General features: G+C 30.1%; 2 protein-coding genes across 2 annotated transcripts in view; one reads left to right on the forward strand and one right to left on the reverse strand.

Moving 5' to 3' along the window:
- Window positions 1-20053, forward strand: part of LOC143055095 (protocadherin gamma-A12-like) — a 110822-nt gene that overhangs the window by 33401 nt on the left and 57368 nt on the right. The window lies entirely within an intron of this gene.
- LOC143055119 (uncharacterized) overlaps window positions 2138-20053 on the reverse strand; it is a 34267-nt gene continuing 16351 nt past the window's right edge. Inside the window, exons 9-11 of the mRNA XM_076228262.1 lie at window positions 12237-12248; window positions 7821-7832; window positions 2138-2192 (exon numbers count right to left, since the gene is read on the reverse strand). Of these exons, the coding sequence (XP_076084377.1) occupies window positions 2138-2192; window positions 7821-7832; window positions 12237-12248 (79 nt within the window). The remainder of the gene's footprint in view (window positions 2193-7820; window positions 7833-12236; window positions 12249-20053) is intronic.

Raw genomic sequence — 20053 nt, forward strand, 5'->3', positions numbered from 1 at the left:
ATAGCAACACAACTAAGGAGAACCATAAATTTTGGCAACATATAGAGACAAGAGATCTACCCTGACGAACTGACTTTAGAAATATATATTAAACTAGCAATGAACATTGCCCTTTCCGGGTTCTTGATATCTATTATTGTATATCTTCAACATTTTAAAAAGAAGCTTAATATCAAAATGTATGATTAAAGAGATGAATATTCATTTTCCGTTGTTGATTATCTATTTCAGATAGTGACGTTCCCTTTGTCCCAAAATTGTGGTGTTTAAACATATATTTCCGATCGTGTATGTAACAAAGTATTTTATTTTAACCAAAGAAATCTCTGTATACATGTAACTGACAAAATAATTACACCAGGGTTTTTGATATCACAAACTTGTTTAAACATTTTCTTAATGCTATCATTGGATCATTGACATCATTCGTTAATATTAATTAACGTGCAGACGTATTATACGTTATTTCACATGCAATCTGTTATGGTAACTTTCTTTACAAAGCCCAAAAATATCAGCATTCACATCAAAAGCTAACCAAACCATTTAACAGACTTATCCAGACTGTGGTCAATTCATTTAGGATATCATATGTTGGTGTTAAAATCAATTCACTTATCAGGTCTTTGCATTGGAAATAAACACATTTATACTAAAACCTAGTGTTGACATGCTACAAGCTATGTTCTGTTTATGTGTTTTATGATGGTACATGTAGTATGATACTAAACCACTTACGGGAGGGATGATGAAGACTTAACCTTTCAGTCAGTTTAAATGAGTTATGAAGCTGTCAGTGACTGCTAGTAGTTCTTTGTGAATTGATGTATCATTGTCGTTTAATTATTTTCTTTTGTGACCTTTTCAAAAAATCCGAAATGGACTTCTTCTAAAATGATTTTTATAGTGCGTAATACTGTGTGTTTCTTTATTTTACATTGGCTAGAAGTATATGTATAGGGTAGAGTTGAAATCTCAAAAGCATATTCAATCCCATCCAATGTTTAACCTCTGTCCCAAATCAGAAGCCTCTGGCCTTTGTAAGTCTAGATCTTGTATGATTTGTTTTTAATTTAGTTAATTTATTTGATTTGGAGTTTAGTATGACATAACATTCATTTAACTAGTTTACATTTTTATTAAGGGACCATCTAATTGCAACCTCTAGGTGCGTGGTTTTCTCGTTTTGTTGAAGACATATTAGTGGCCTTATCTGCTCTTTGGTCAAGTTGTTGTTGTTATCTCTTTGACATTTCTACCAATTGCCGATCTCAATTGTAATGTAATTTGTTTTATTGTAATGCATATGGACTTATTTTGCAAAGAGATAACTTTTTTTTAGCGAGGCCGGCTCTTTTTCCATAATGAAACCGACATAGTCTTATTAACATAATGTATCTGCTTTCTTTTCCACACTGCACATTGCAATCGATTAGCATATATTTCTTTATTCTAAAATGTATCCCAATATTATTTCGCTTTTACTATATTTCAATCAAACCTTATGAAACATATTTCATTAAAAAAAACTTTAACCACGTATTGTTTATAAAGTTTACAAAGATTCGTGTTATCAATACTAGATAAGAATGAATATAATGCAAATGAAACAGAGGATCGACATCAAGTTTTAATTCAAGGGCCTTTATAAAGTTCACATATTGTTTTACAGATAGAGTATAATAACATAAAAAGAAGGAACAGATAAAAATTAGCAAAACATACAAAAAATTGAAAATGATACGCAAAAAACATATAAAGAATAGCTGTTGATAAGAACATATTCATGTAGTACAATACAAATTGGGGAAATGAGCTAGGTACAGAATGAAGAGATAATAAAATCATATGATCATATTTTTGGAAGTTGCATATATTCGTTCGAATTATTATTTTTATTGGCCATAATGTATACAATTCTATTTCAATATATTTACTGGTCTACTGTGAAGATGTATAAATAGATCATTTGATTCAGTACATGGATTTGAAAGAAATGTCGTTTAAGAAGTAATGGACATCAGATAATAAGTCATTGGATTCAATGCTATTTATAAGCCTACTGACTTTAATTATTTCATTTATTTTATTAAAACTTCAATTACATTATGCCTCATTGTTCTCATACCACTGTCAATCAATCTTCTTTAGCTGCTTCATCTGCTTTCCTAGCTTCCCAAGCCTTCAACAATCTTAAAATAGAAAGACAAATAAAGTAAAAGTATACATAATAGTAGTTTGACTGTATACCTTTAATATATGTTAATAAATTGACGTATTTATTGTTGTAAAGGTATTTTCGAAAAGTTTTGACATAACCGATATTCATACAAGTTCTAATGAACTGGTTTCATTTCTAATGTTAAGCTCATGCATAAGGCCATTGATTGCACTCGAGCCTATAATGGGTGACAATTATTATTTGGCTTTGAGTGTGATGTACCATGTCAGCAATATGACAGTTGCTGTCCATTCATTTGATGTGTTTTAGCTTTTGATTTTGCCATTTGACTAGGGACTTTCTGTTTGGAATTAACCCAAGAGTTCAGTATTTAAATGATTTTACTTTAATGAGGTTATGAAGCAAGGAAGTACTCTAGATGAAAATGAAATATTTAAAAAAAATCGTCAAACCTTTTGTCCTTATCGAGACTGCTATTGGTAGATGGGGACTTACTATCATTAAATAGAATCATGAACAAAATATTTTGTTTTGTACATTTACTACAATGTGAAACCATTCATTACATGTACAGAGCAGCATTTGAAAAAGAGCTGAAACGGCTAGCCTTATTACGAACAAAGATGAACATATTTTTATCATATCAATGTCAAGTGTGAAGCGTTTCAAAACAATTACCATGAACATGAACATCGACAGTGGAGTTTAAAACAATAAATGGTTATTTACGTTTTGAAAATTTAATTGAAACAGCTGAAGTTGTATGTTAATATTAAAATGCATTTAAAATAATATTATAAAGAGTTATAATCTATTTGTTGATATTATTGCAATATTGTAAAGATATGCGTTGTGTATTTGAAAATCGTTATCATATCAACAAACTATTAAATATTCGCTCAAATTAAACGTTATATGCATCGCTTTAAATACATAACGAAACAGGATTGTGTAAATTATACACAGATGCCCAATCCTCACTATCATTTTATTTGTTCAGTGGACCGTAAAATCGGGAAAAATCTCTAATTTGCAATTGGCATTTAAATTTAAAAAGATTATATCATAAGGAATATGTGTCATAAGTTTCAAACTAATTGGACGTCAAAATCATTATTAAGCTACCTCGGCCAGAACGTTAACCTGAAGCAAGTAAGTACGAGTATGTAAATAATTCAAAATCAAAGTTTTTTTTAGCTTTTTTTGCGAAAATTTAACCCTACTAACTATGCTCTTCAACTTTTTACTTGTTTGGCTTAATAAATATTTTGATATGAGCGTCACTGGTGAGTCTTATGTAGACGAAACGCGCGTCTGGCGTACTAAATTATAAAACTATTAAAAGAGAATTATTTTTTCGCTATCTGCATTTTATTAATGATTGAAAAAAATACTAATATATTAATTTTGTTTGTATATCTCGTAGCTAGTGCCCCTTTAAGATGGATATCATTTAAACATCTGTTCATTGTGTCTTTTTGTGTCGGGATGTATAAGTACCGGGCCACGTCCACTTGTCTTTTTGTCCATCTGATGATTTAAGCCTTTTTCAACTGATTTTTATAGTTTGTTCTTTCGTTGTACTGTTATACCACTGTCCCAAGCTAGGGGGAGGGTTGGTATCCCGCTAACATGTTTAACCCAGCCACATTATTTATGTATGTGCCTGTCCCAAGCCTGTAACTCAGTGGTTGTCGTTTGTTTATGTGTTACATATTTGTTTTTCGTTCATTTTTTTAAAAATAAATAAGGCCGTTAGTTTTCTCGTTTGAATTGTTTTACATTGTCTTATCGGGGCTTTTTATAGCTGACTATGCGGTATGGGCTTTGCTCATTGTTGAAGGCTGTAAGGTGACCTATAGTTGTTAATGTTTGTTTCATTTTGGTCTTTTGTGGATAGTTGTCTCATTGGCAGTCATACCACATCTTCTTTTTTATATTGTTCACTAAATTGTAAAAGCAACAATCAAGACATACAAGCATTGAGTTTAATTTACTTTGTTTTGTGCTTGGCAATTTTCACTTGCCAAAAGATTATACTTGAAAAAGACTACCATTACTACATGTATTCTGTAATAAATCAAAGCGTGAAAGTTTCTTCAAATTTCTCTTGTGGGGTTTATAAGATATCCATTTTAAAGGCTTTTTAGAAATTTAAAGTATATTCTTCTCGATATATAGATTATAAAACATTCTTCCATTAAAAAGAAGAAATGCAATCAAATAATTAATCACAGTAAAACTCTTCTGTTGATTAAATGTAACAACAACAGTAACAATGCCATTCAGCATTTGTATTTTTACATATGTTTTTACTGTTAAAAGTGTATGTCAATAAAAAAACAATCATTTTATTCTACCCATTGCAATTTTTGTGATTTTAATTATGTAGTTCTTACGTTTTTGGACAAAAGTAATTGAAATGTAATTCATTCATTCGAAAATCAATGCAATTGTGATGCAATTAAATACTTTCAAATTTAATTAATTTGTAATTAATTAGTAATTAATTACTATGACATGTAAGTGATTCCATGACTTGCTATCGCACAACTCCAGAGATTAGTATTTCCTTTTTACTACTAGACAAATCTCTATGTTTCTTATGTATTAACCTCGTAAAAACAGGTTGTTTTTATTGATTTAAATATAAATCAAAGAAATTAAGAAGATAGGTCATACAGAAAATATACTCATCATAGATAACAGGATTAAATTTTGAATTACGCCAGACGCGCGTTTTTTCTACAAAATACTCATATGTGACGCTCGAATCCAAAACAATGTTAAAAGTGACAAATAAAGTACGAAGTTGAAGAGCATTGAGGACCAAAATAATTAAAAGTTTTGCCAAATACAGCTAAGGTAATCTATTCCTTAGGTAGAAAAGCTTTAAAATTTCAATATATATTCATTCATTTTACCCCGAATCGTGACGTGTTTGAAAAATGATTATATGGCAAATTATAGTTTACAACATTTTGAATATCTGCTAGGATTAAATGTAAGTAAGACACCAATGATGATTTTTTTTCGAGTATAAGCATTTAAAACTACAGGTAATTAAACTCAATGTGCGATAACATTTCTTGTTTTTGTAAAATAAAAATACCCCTATTCAGACCGGCCTATGTACAATTATTAGAAGGTTTGCCAAAAAGAGATAAGGTTATCTATTACTTAGGTAGAAAAGCTTTAAAATTTCATTATATACTCATTCATTTTTCCCCGAAACGTGACGTGTTTGAAAAATGATTATATGGCAAATCATAGTTTACAACATTTACAATATCTGCTGGGATTAAACGTAATTAAGACACCAATAATGATTTTTTCGAGTGTAAAAAATTAAAACTACTAGAACACACCCGTGATATCGCGAGTCCGTGACTAAATTAAAGTATATAACTATGCGCAAGCCTTATTTTGATATTAGTATTGTCATCCGGTAAAGTCATGCCGATTATAAGATACGCAGTTTTCTCTGCTTTAAAATCTTTCTGTTTGAATCCGTCGAACTGGAACTTATCAATTATTGGTAGTATTAATTAGTTGGAGAAGAAAATGTCCTGGAATGGAATATTTTTTAATCAACAGCATTGTCCTATATTAGTTATAAAGTTGAATTCTTTGATTCGCTGTTTTACGTCATGCCTGCTAACAAATTGAAAAATGTACCTATACGCTTTGTTTTAGTGACTAATAGTCCAGATTTTTAGTATTCGTATTGTTATCTTAGAAAGTTTTACTGATTAAAATGATACAATAGGTAACTATTTGACAATCTAGTAGTGTCAACCCTGTGAATATGACCCGTGTATATAGCATATTAATCCTGAATACACCGTTTGGTTGTGCGCCTGTCTGATGCGGAACATACAAATAAGGTAATAGGTAACAGGTGAATATACTATTGGTATCGGTATCGGACTCAACCCGGAACTTCTTAATTATTGGCAATATTAATTACGTGGAAAAAAAGGGCCTGGAGTGGTGTAATTTTTAATCTGCACCTTTGTACTTTATTAGTTATATATAAAGTTGAATTCTTTGATTCGTCGTTTTTACGTGATGACGGCTGACAAATTGGACCTCGTAATTTTAGTATTATAGGATAGGTAATTGAACTCAATGTGCGAGAACATTTTTGTTTTTGTAAAGTAAAAATACCCGTATCCAGACCGGTCTATGTAAAATTGATTCAAAGATCATTAATCAATGACCGTTAATTAATCAGATAATCATATCTATATTTACTCTTCATGAAACCTGAAATCATCAATCAAAATAATTCTATTTATAATGCAATTTTAATAAATAAATGTTATTCATTAAATAATTTACATGTCAACATATTATTATTTAGAACTGTATGATTTCGTTATTTTACTATATCCTTGTTATTCATGATTTACATTGATAACATACTTTTACATACAGTTTAATTCGCTGAAATTTTATGCTGACATGCTAACTACAAAAGCTAGATAGGTGAATATCAATAATCGTAACATGGCACGACCAATAATGGTTTGCGTTAATTAAAATCACAAAAAAAGACTTAAATCAGATGTTACAAGAGATGAGAATTACTCGACAAAAGAAAGATACGCAACTTTTAATAATTTACGAACAATAATTGATAATATGGTTTGACCACTAAGATTTTTTGTTATATTATTTTTAACTTTGTTCAATTTGTAAATCATCAATAACCAGGGGGGAAATGGTTTGTGGTATCATTACAGAAGATATTATTTATGTAAAAACGGAGGACACTGTTAATGGACAAGCCTTGGAGAAAAGGTAATAAAAGTGACAAGAAAACTCTGTTACTTCAGCTTTTACGAACAGTGAACAATCTAAAGTATAACTACTGACTTAAGATTGTATACCCATATTTTGACTATTTTATCTATTATGTCTGTTTTGTTCACACATCGTTATAAATATAACGAAATATGACAGTTGTTGTCCATTCGTTAGATGTGTTTTGTCGTTTGATTTTGTCATGAGATTAGCAATTCCGATTGAATTTTCCTCGGAGTTCAGTAACTTTGTGATTATACTTTTTTATTACGGGGAAACATGATATAAAAAAACACAACCAAATGTCTTAATATGTCGACGTCCTTACAATAGGAAGGCTATTACAGTGATATGAATTTATATTTGCAGGTTTTGGGGGGGGGGGGGGTACAGCACAGCCAATGACATAATGTGATTACTCAAAGAGATAAGGGAATCAGCCACCTGTGAGATGGGTATTTCTTTTTGTTACTATAGGACCCATCTCTATCTATATTTGTGTATTAACCCCATTAGGAACGGTTGGTTCTATTACTTTAAATACAAATTACAGAAATAAAAAAGATAAGTCACACATAAATCGTTATTATGGTAAACAAATAGTTGACAACGTATACAATACCTGCTGAAATTAAATGTTATTAAGCCACCATTAATGATATATCTTGTATAAGCTTTTAAACTTAGATTGATCTAAAGCAATGTATGAGAACATTTCTTGTTTTCGTAATACAAAATGTTGTTATTTAGACACGTCTATATTCAATTGATTTACATATCTTTAATCAACGACCGTTGATATATCGGTTAATCATATATATATACTTACTCTACATACTTCCTATAATGATAAATCAAAATGATTCAATATTTAATGTAATTTTAATAATGTTATTCGTTACATAATTTACAAATAAACATATCATTTTGTACATCAGTTTGATTTCCTGAATGTTACAACCTATTAACATAACAAAATCTATTTCGTAGCATTACCATTTTATACTATATGGAACATTAAGATGCATCCCATTTCGTACGATATGCAATATTATTTTGCAAACCATTTCGTACGATATGCAACATTATTTTGCATACCATTTCGTACCATATGGAGGATTATAATGATTACCATTATTTGCACAATTTAATATTGTTTTGTGATACAAATACCCGTAATAAAACATATATCTTATGTATCAAATTGAGTTACAGATCCGTAATCAATGACATGATATTAATCATATGATTACAAAACTACTTACGGTTCCATATATCCGAAATCATCAATACAAATATTTCTCTATTTATTATGTTATTTGATATATTATTCTGTATTAAATGATTAGCATATTAACATGTTTTTAACTACAACAGTATGTTTCCTGGACTTTTATACTAAAATGATGAAGACCAAAGAATAATAAATGAAAGTATATAATCGTAAAATGATATGACCTCTTAGATTTAACGTAAAATATAATCACAACATTAAGCATTCTTTAATCCTGGTCACAAGAGCTGTGAATTATGACGAGCCTGTAATTCATTTTGTTTAAATATTTGTACAGTATTGTACATCAAAACCTACAAGGCCAAATCTATATAATGGTGTGTATAATCGTTACAGAATATATCATCTATGTCAGTTAATAGAAAGTAGTTCATCCGTAAATACCGTAATTATGTAAACGTTGAAACATTTTTTTCAGACATTTAGATCTGCATAGACATGTACGATACAAACAAATATTATAATAATGATAATCACAAACACAATGACAGTCAGAACTCTTGTTCATGTGAAATCAAGTAAAACTTAGTTATCATATCAATATATAAGTTCGATTAATGTTTTTATTACTATAAATGACGTTAAAAATTTTGAACATTTATATTCACATTCTGACTTTAAAATCCATTTGATTACTTATGTATTTTGTTTTTCTTAATACGACTATAAATTCAAAGTAATATTAAAATTCATCAAACGTTTTGTCCTTTTCTGCGCAGTTACTCGAAGATAAGTACTTAATATCATTAATAGAATCATTAAATATTTCTTGGTGGAAAACAATTCCAGAGGATGATAGTTTGCCTTACACATTTACTAAAAGGATAAATCATTTAGAAAGGAGGTCATAATTCATTGTGGAAGTAAGAATTCTGAAAGTTGAAACATCTTTTTTGATATCTTTTTTGCTATATGTATAGCCCGGTATTGACATTTAAACAAAGGTTGAAGGAACGTTATGAGTGGGATTGCTTTTTCTTTATCCTTACTAAAAATACACTTATCAAGACACGGCTCCCCTAAATTAAATTGAGTTAAAGAACCGATAGTGAAAACAAAAAATAAACCGTATCACTAATCTAATAACTACTTACTTAAGTCTATTACAGCATGTACAGTGATATGAATTTATATTTGCAGGTTTTGGGGAGTACAGTTCAGTCAATGACATAATGTGATTTCTCAGTGATAAGGGAACCAGCCACCTGTGGAGATGGGTATTTCTTTTTTTTTTACTATTAAACCCATCTCTATCTATATTTGTGTATTAACCACACTAGGAACTGTTGGTTTTATTACTTTAAATAAAAACTACAGAAATTACAAAGATAAGTCATACATGAAAATATTTGTTTTGCCCCGAAATGTGATGTATTTGAAAAATCGTTATTATGGTAAAAAATAGTTGACAACGTATACAATACCTGTTAAAATTAAAAACCAATTGTTCAGAGAACAATTGAAGGTCTTTCCACCAAAACAATGTATTTTAATATGAAAGGTGTAAAAATAGGTTTAAAATGTCATTTCAATCGTCAAAGGATAGCTTATTGTACGCTGATTCCAAAAATATATGGTTTCTAAACAATATTTTTTAGATAAGGGAGATAATTTCTTACTTCCGGTTTGAAAAACTCTATTTCCGATAATATTTGACTATTTACTTGACACTGATTCCAAAAATATCTTGTTTTTTATACTTTTATGTAATAAAGTACAATAAATAGCTACTTCCGGTTTACACAAGGTCACTTCCAGTTGTTTTTTTAAGTTTAAATGGTTTGATACCGTTTGTCAAAAAGTCTCATGACTTTATTATGTATACAGATGGGGTAAAAGCAAAGGTCAAAATCTAGAACGTCAAATTAAGCTATTACCTTGTGATCAATTTCAAGGTCATTAACCAAGAACCTCAAATCAAAAGACCATAGGTCTTAATTATGTTTAGTTAATGAGTTATATCACCATACGCGTATTTTTAAATACCGAAGGGGAGAAAACTCCCTTTCACATTCAACGTACCCTTGCAATCAAAATTTACGTGTTACGACATGTCACAACAAACGATTTAGAAAAATAATTTGTCGATATCTTAAACGTTTTTTGGAAATGAGTGGAAATGAGCCATATTCAAAAATTAGAATATGACCTTGACCTTTGACCTTGACCTAATTTTCATTTTTTTGGACCAAGGACCTCAAATCAAAAGATCCTAGGTCTCTATCAATTATGGTTTACCAGTTAGAAATGCAATTTACTTATATCAAATGAATAAGGGGAAATAACTCTCGTATGGAGGATTCATATCACTTCGGTCAAAATAGGACAAATCATGCAAAGGATATAACGAGCAATTTTGTAAAATAAATTTGTCATAATATTTTACGTTTGCGAAGGAGTTGCGCTCACAAGGAAAACAGTGTTTGGGGAGATTACTCCTACAAAGAAAAGTTTTCGGTTACGCAGGGTAAATTTCAAAAGCGCATCAATTGTTCGATATCATATACCAAATATCTAAGCGACATATTGCAAAACAAATGTTTATCGCAAGAACAAAATTAGGCGGAAAAAAAAAAAAAAATTCAGAGAACAATTGAAGGTCTTTCCATCCTTTTTGATATGAAAAGTTGTGAAACTAAGTTTAAAATGTCATTTCAATTGTCAAATGATAGCTCCTAGTAAGCTGATTCCAAAAATATATTGTTTCCATACATTTTTTTTAAAATAAGGGAGATAATTTGTTACTTCCGGTTTGAAAAATGTTACTTCCGATTATATTTAAATATTTACTTGAAACCGATTCCAAAAATATCTGGTTCTATATACTTTTATCTTAATAAAGTACAATAAATAGCTACTTCCGGTTTACAAAAGGTCACTTCCGGTTGTTTTTTTTCAAGGTTAAATGGCTTGATACCTTTTTCTAAAAGTTGTATATCTTTATCATGTATACATATAGAATAAAAGCAAAGGTCAAAATATAGAACGTCAAATTAAGCTATGACCTTGAGATCAATTTCAAGGTCATAAACCAAGGACCTCAAATCAAAAGACCATAGGTCTTAATTATATTTAGTTAATGAGTTATATCACCAAACGCGTATTTTTTAATACAAGAGGGGAGAAAACTCCCTTTCACATTCAACGTACGCTTGCAATCAAAATTTACTAACAATTTAGTAAAAATAATTTGTTGATATCTTATACAGTCTTTGGATATAAGTGAAAATAAGCCAAATTCAAATATTAAAATATGACCTTGACCTTTGACCTTGACCTAATTTTCATTTTTTGGAACCAAGGACCTCAAATCAAAAGATCCTAGGTCTCTATCACTTATGGTTTATAAGATAGAAATTCATATCACTTATATCAGATGCATAAGGGGAAATAACTCTCATATGGAGCGGTCATATCGCTTCGGTCAAAATAGGACAAATCATGCGAAGGATATAACGAGCAATTTTGTAAAATAAATTTGTCATAATCTTTTACGGTTGCGAAGGAGATGCGCTAACAAGGAAAACAGTGTTTGGGGAGATAACTCCTACAAAGAAAAGTATTTGTTTACGCAGGGTAAATTTCAAAAGCGCATAAACTGTTCGATATCATATACAAAATATCTAAGCGACATATTGCGAAACAAATGTTTATCGCAAGAACAAAATTAGGCGGAAGAAAAAAAAAAAAAAAAAATAATCAGAAGAAAAACAATAGGTCTTTCCACAGAAAAGTGGAAAGACCTAATTAAATGTTATTAAGCCACCATTAATGTTATATCTAGTATAAGCTTTTTTAAACTAAGATTGATCTAAAGCAATGTATAATTTATGAATTTCGTAATACAAAATGTTGTTATTTAGACACGTCTATATTCAATTGTTTACATATCTGTAATTAATGACCGTTGATATATTGGTTAATCATATATATATATATATATATACTTACTCTGCCTTCTTCCTATAATGATAAATCAAAATAATTTAATAATTAATGTAATTTTAATTTTAAACATCAGTTTAATTTCCTCAACGTTACCACCTATTAACATAACAAAATCTATTTCGTAGCATAACCATTTTATACTATATTGAACATTAAAATGCATCCCATTTCGTACGATATGCAACATTATTTTGCATACCATTTCGTACCATATGGAGGATTATAATGATTACCATTATTTGCACAATTTAATGGTGTTTTTGTGATACAAATACCCGTATTAAAACATATATCTTCTGTATCAAATTGAGTTACAGATCCGTAATCAATGAAATGATATTAATCATATGATTACAAAACTACTTACGATTCCATATACCCGAAATCATCAATACAAATATTACTCTATTTATTATGTTATTTGATATAGGATTCTTTATTAGATGATTAGCATAGTAACATGTTTTTAACTACAACAGTATGAATTCCTGAACTTTTATACTAAAATGATGAAGACCATCGATAGTAAATGAATGTATATAATCGTAATATGATGTTGTTTTTAAATATTAATTTGACTTGAATTTATATGAGTGTAATAAATATGTATGTATATACCAAGCTAAGTCAGTTTATATCTTGTTTCTCGTCTGACTATACAAAAGGCCAGGAGAGTTATTTTGATAGATCAGGATGACTGATAAACTGTCTCTATAAAGTAATGGGACAATACATGGTATGAAGACATCACCAAAACACCGTATGCAATATTCAAAAAGACATCCAAAGCTTACCCACCAACAGACCAGGAGCTCTGGGGGGGATCTTAACACAAATCCAAAAGCACAGCAAAATGGCAAAATGGCAAAATATCCAATTCAAACTGGGTGACCTGAGAGGAAAACATTTAAACTTTCCAAAGAAATACAAGCACCCCCCCCCCCCCACACACACCCCCACACACCCCCTCTCAACTTTTTAATAAGGAGATGTGGTATGATTGCAAATGAGTCAACTATTCCCCAAAGTTCAAACGTAGTGGATGCAAGCAATTATATATAGGTAACCATATATTAACATTCAACAATGAGAAAACAAACATACGGTATAGTCGGCTACAATAGTACACAATGTTATTCTTAAATCAGTGTTTTAAAGTCGGGACAGATAATAACGATTTTTTGTAATTGCCAAAAAGAAATCATGTACTTAAGAATATTCAAATAAATGAAATCTGATTTGAATAAGTTTTAGACTCAATAAAATTCATTACGATTTTTGGCATATTTATTCCTATAAAGGGACTATTTGGGTATCGAATTTAAATTTGGGGTCGGAGTTAAAGATTGGAAAGAGAATCGTTGTGTCTGTTTATTTAACATTTTAAATTTATGTACTAACATCTTCCTCGGTTTATCTTCCTCTAAGCATATTATTAAGGAAAGAAAAGAAATAAATCTTTACTCAATAACACCGATTTGAAAGTACACTATCTCCGAGTATTAATCGTCACTGATTGCAAAAAAAATATATATGAATAAATTTAACAGAAACGATAGAAAAAATTTACAATTAAATCGCAAATAATGTAACAATTTAGGAAGAATCCTAAATATAAAAAACCATAATTATTTAAAACTTACCAACCTCTTACTACACCAAAGCGTGTTTTCACCTTTCTTAACTCTACAAGAAACTTTACTAGGAGCCGTGGATCGCGGAATATCGTTTGCATATTTCTAAAACGTTCACGTTAATCGATGGCGTCATGTGTTAAAACAGTTATTGGCCAATCAAATCGGTATATTGGATTTAATCTGCACGGCTCTTCTGACCCTTTAACCCGAACTCCTACGTCGTTCGGGTTAATCAGGGTCACCCAAGCCGTCTGATTACAAAAATTTTCCAAACGTTTATTGGAACCCATTAATTTGGCAAGGTGTTGCAACCTGTAATGTAAAGCATTACAGCCGATTGCATTGAGTGTGTAGGCAAAGGTAGTGTCCTTGGTTAGCTTGCTTGCATTACTAGGTTAGGTAAACTACCCTCCTTTAAAAGTAGACTAGTCCGACAGATAACCAATCAATCTGTCTGTATAACTAGGCTACTTCTACAGGAGGGTAGTATACCTTTACTCTTAATTACTTCATGGTTCAGCTACAAGCAAGCTAACCAAAGATATTACGTTTGTCTACACACTCAATGCAATCGGCTGTAATGAAAATGCAGAGTTTGTGAGACCAGACTCAAGCAGTCAGTCGGAAGCAGCCAGTTTTCAAATATTTATATAAACAAAAATGTTGCAAAGACTCAAACTTACTTCAAATGTTTTTATTAATATATAACCACTATATCATCAGTTTTTAATACATAATTAAGCAGCCAAAGACACTATTCAATGAATTTTGAAATTTCATTTCTGGTTCATTAGTTGTATAAAGGCAATACGAATCGCTTTCAATATATTACACAGCGTGCTGTACGCTTTACATTTTAAATTTTAAACACTTTTGTGGGTTTATAGAATCGTAAATAATTAATGATGACAAAATTGAACTATGTGTGAAATAGCTTTCAATATTCTCGGCATCCTGTCAAATAGTTCATAAAAATTATTATTGTTCTGCATTAGAAGAAAAGAAAGTTGCACTCGTGCATTAACTTTTTTTTTTGCCACACAAAACATTCGACATCTGAACTAGTAGAATTCTCTTAATTATGATTTGACGAAAGGTTTACTTTTTTGTATTCAAAGTATGGTGGGCAAGGAAATTATTTATTAGCTTAAAAAAGATTAATCCGTGCTATACATTAACTTGTAATTTTGATCAAGTGGGCCATAAATCTCTAGCTTACGTTTTCACCTAGTGCAGATAAAAGTATTGCAGCAGAATATTTTTTATTAACTGTAACGGTTGGGTTGGGTTGGGTAGGGTATCCGACCTCAACTTTATACCTACTTTATATACTATATACTATAACACTAAGCAGAACAACACCCTGCATTTTTTCTACTGTAGACCTCAGCTACCTACCTCAACTTTGTACCTATCTTTAAATAAAAACACAAAAAAACAGCAATCTTGATTTTTTTCTCCAGTAGACATCAGCTATCTAACCCCCCTTTACACATTTTGCGGACAAAATTAGTGCCGTAGAAATTTGTTTATCATCTTTTCTGTAATGATGGAATAGGGTGGGTAGCTGAGATCAATGTGAAAAAAACAATTACATGGACTCCAATGTGGTTTTATGCAGAGCAATTATCGGAAATCTATGGCAATTTTTTTATTATGTGATATATGTTATATGTTGTCAAATAATGAAAGCTTGCATCTTAATTAGTAGACATAGAAATGAAGTGAAATCGTATGATAAGCAATACAAATCTCCCAGTGACAAACTAACGTTCATTAAGGCAACTAGTATGATGGTCTGGATTCGGGGTTCTTAATTTCTGTTTTCTTTAATATTTTAGGCCATATTTCTCTATTCTTTATACTTTTTACAAATTATCCTCTTCTCTTTATATTTTATAACACCAATATTCTTGCTATTTTATTTATTTCTTGGTCCATTATTTATATTTTTTTGTCCACTATTCTCAATTCCATAATCCCCCATCAACGCTCTAGCTCTAGTTAGTCACCATATAGCCTTCACAAATAAGCAAAACTTATACCGAATAGGCTACGAATGGCAAAATAATTGAATGCTTATCCCAGTTTGAATTGTGAAATTGCGGAAATCTGTTTTTAATCAATTGATCAAGCAAAATTGTTCGTAAAATACTGGCAGATGGACCATGGTCATCAATTCTAATAAACTTAGATCAACCTTTCTAAACTTATAAGTAAAGTTCACGAACCCTTATTATTCAGATTGTTAAAGATTTTTGCATTCGTCGACATTTTCTTCGATTAAAGTAGTAGTGATCTGACAACCGCTGTACATGTATACTTTAACGACCGGGATAGTTTTTTTGTCAGTTTTTTAGTAGTTACCTCCCTTGTTAGTGTGATATTGTCATCAATCTATTTATTTGTACCATCTTTATATAATATTATATTCACAAGGGATGGGGGTGGGGGTTACTTACGATATTTTTTTGGTAGAGGTGTGCCATTTTTGCCTCAAAAACGTACCCAATTTAATATAATATTCACTTAAATTCAGTATCTATAGTTATATAAATATTTAAGAAAGAATGACCTATACTTATATACAATATTTAAAATATGACCCATTTCCGGGGTTCACTTGGGAACTTATTTGAAAGGTGAACTTTCAAACGAATTGACTTAATTTAATATAATAATTGACCAGTAATAATGTAAGATTCTCAATAGCATATTTATATATGATATGTAGATCATACCCCAAATCAATATACAGTTATAAAACGTAAATGCATTTTAATATAGGATGTCATTAAAAAGGAGGGTCATTTTTATATAAAATCTCGCAAATTTATGACCCATATTTTTGGCATATCCGCGGATACCCAATAATAGGAAATAACCACCCCCCCCCCCCCCCCCCCGTGATTATATTATACAATTTAAATTTGTGATTCGTTTAATATTTAAATGTAATAATGTAGTCTTTATCAAAGACATAAACAAGGTAATTTGAAAGTTTTTGATTATTTTATCACCGTAGTTCAATTCAGAAGTCATGCAGTCTATTTTGTCTACATTATGTTGAAAGAAAACCGCGGTGTTTACATTGGCAATATATTTACTATTAATGACTATGAAACAAGAAAGTAAAACATTTTACATTACAAATCGAGATATAATTAAAATTCTAATATGACGTGCTTCTTTCGCTTTGTAAACAACACCGTGATAAAATTCTCGATATATCTATACTTAGCGCAGACTCCAAGATGTACACAAACGGCTGTTTAAATATGCCTCCCAAGTAAATCCCCATGTATCGTAACCTATGTGTAAACGGTTGTGGATTTCGCTGTGTCAACAATTACAATTGAATAAAACCCTACAGAACATTAGAGAACGGAAAAATGGACAAAAACAAAATAAATTAAAATTCCGCGAAATTCCAGTAATGATTTTTGCGCATTAACGTCATTTCAAAACATGACGTCATACGAATGAAAACGTCAAAGCAGAAGGTTTTTCTATTGCGTTTCCCTTCTAAAATTGGATACAATTGCATTAAAATAAAGTATTGACTCAGAGGTAGGAGTTGCTTGTTTTTTGTTCTTTTGCATTATTCGCACATTTACTAATTTCAGCAAGTCAACATGGCGGCTCCTTGGTTACAACATATCAACAGTGAATTTAACGGTAGCTTACGATAAAAAATGTAAACTTAAAATTGCAAATGTTGGGTTTACTGAGAAGTAAAAAAAGTAATCACATTTTTTTTCCTAGCGGTTAGTTAAGAAATCATTCATGCAGGTTTATTAGATTTGTTTTACATTTATCGAACAGTGGGTAAAATAGAACAGCCACACACACGGTATACCCATCATCGCTTCAGTTTTTTAATGATCGTATTTGTCCTATTAGAATCGAAATAATTCATGGAAGCCATAGATTTGTTGTAAATTTACACATGGCCTGGGCCGTGATATTCGTTAATTTTATCCCTCGCTAACGCTCAGGATAAAATTCGAATATCACGGCCCAGGCCATGTGTAAATTTCCAACAAATCTATGGCTTCCATGAATTATTTCTTAATTAAATACAAAACTCTTCTTTAGTAAAATAAAAAACGAAAAACGGAAAAACTTTTGATTTTTTATTTTGGTTTTAGAGAAATCAAAAACAAAAAACGAAAACACTTTCGTTTTCCGTTTTTGTTTAAGAGAAATTAAAACGAAAAACGAAAACACTTTTGTTTTTCATTTTGGTTTTCTAGAAATTAAAAACGAAACATGAAAACACTTTTGGTTTTTCATTTTGGTTTCTAGAAATTAAAAACAAAAAATGAAAACACTTCCGTTTTTTGTTTTTGATATTTCAAAATGAAAAACGAATGGACGCAAATATACACGGACCGTGATCACATTAAATATAGAAATAGCAGATTTATAAACAGTTTTTATTTGCAAGCGTCTAATGTATGAATAGTTTCTAGACATCATGTGCATTATGCAAAATATAATGTGTAAAACAACATAGTCGGCAAGTATTTGTACTTTGATCTGCGCAATGGTACAAACAACAAGTCATATAATTACAAACATAATGAATGTCAGAATTCTTCTCATATCAATTAAAGAAAAATGAAATGTAGTCATATCAATATATAGGTTAAATTGGCTAGTTTTGTTTTCTGTAATTTTTTTGTACTATAAAATTACCTAAAGATTTAACACATTTATAAACACATTCACATTTTTCAAATCCATTTGATTAATTATGTATTTTTTTCTATATAAGATTTCTGGGCAAGGAAGAACTGTATATGAACACGAAAATTTAAATTTTATATCAAAATTCCTTTTTTGGACAGATGTTCATAGGTAAGTACTTTGTATATATATATATATATATATAGAGTCTATACGAATCTACCATATATATATTAAATCCTGAAATATTTAAGAGATATGATTTGGTTTAGCATATTTACTCAAATGAGTTCCTTTAAAACACATACATTTATAATTGACGGATTAGGGCAAGCTTTGTATCATAGAACAATGCATATAATAAGAGCTTTCATCATTTACAATATATATATTTTTTAAAAGTCAATACCGATGTCAAATGTGAATATTTCAAAACAACTATCATAAGCATCGATGTTTGAATAACTAACTGTTTTCTTTTTTTATGTTGGTTAATTTGAGACGTCCGAAGTTATTTTTTTAATCAGGATAAATAAAAATATCATATTGACGCAAGTTAAATCTTTAATTTTGATTTCATAGCATTGTAGATTAAAAAGTTTTAAAGATAAACGTCATGTGATTGATTAATCATTATTATAAAAATCATTATTTACACTATAACACGTTATTAAGACATCACTTTTTGATATATTCCAGTATTTAGATAACAACGAAGGTTGAAGGGACGTAATCTCAAAGAACTTTTACTGTTTTCGAATTACAAAAACATTTATTTAGACATGTATAACCTTTGTAAAAATGAGTTATAAATCCTTAATCAGTGATAAAAAATAAATCATATTAACTCATCACTACTAACTCTTTTTCCAATCTAAAATTAGAAAACAAATACTACTGTATTATTTATGTTATGATGATGATGGTGATGATTAACGTGGTTTTTTAGCGCTAAACCTCTCACTTGTATGAGAGTCGCATCAAATTGAATTATATTTATAACTATGCGTGAACAAACAGACATTATAAATGAAATTGTCGAAATAGGGATACATCCATTAATACCATGTCACAATCCCAATCAGAACAAAACAAACAATCATATAACAAAGAAACACAAACAACAAAATATCAAAATGCATTTCTACTTATATGTGGATTTGAAATCAACCCAAATGACCGCATGACGTTGGATTGTTACGTCACAAAGGACAGAAATTTAAAATAATGTTGTCGTTCAAAGTATTTCCAATATTATAATAGAACAATAAAATTATTATAGACCAATACCATATATGGTGGGATGTTAAAAGTACGTTGCATGCACCACATAAACACAAAGTAGCACGTACAAAGCACACCAGCAAAAATAAAAGATGTTTCAAACAACACATTGATATAAAATAATCATGAGACCTATGTTAAGTGACAAGGTATTTTGTGGTGCTAATAAGACATATATTGTTTTTGCAAACAGAACAAGGACTTTAA

This window comes from Mytilus galloprovincialis, chromosome 12 (assembly GCF_965363235.1).
Source record: "Mytilus galloprovincialis chromosome 12, xbMytGall1.hap1.1, whole genome shotgun sequence".
NCBI lineage: Eukaryota > Metazoa > Mollusca > Bivalvia > Mytilida > Mytilidae > Mytilus > Mytilus galloprovincialis.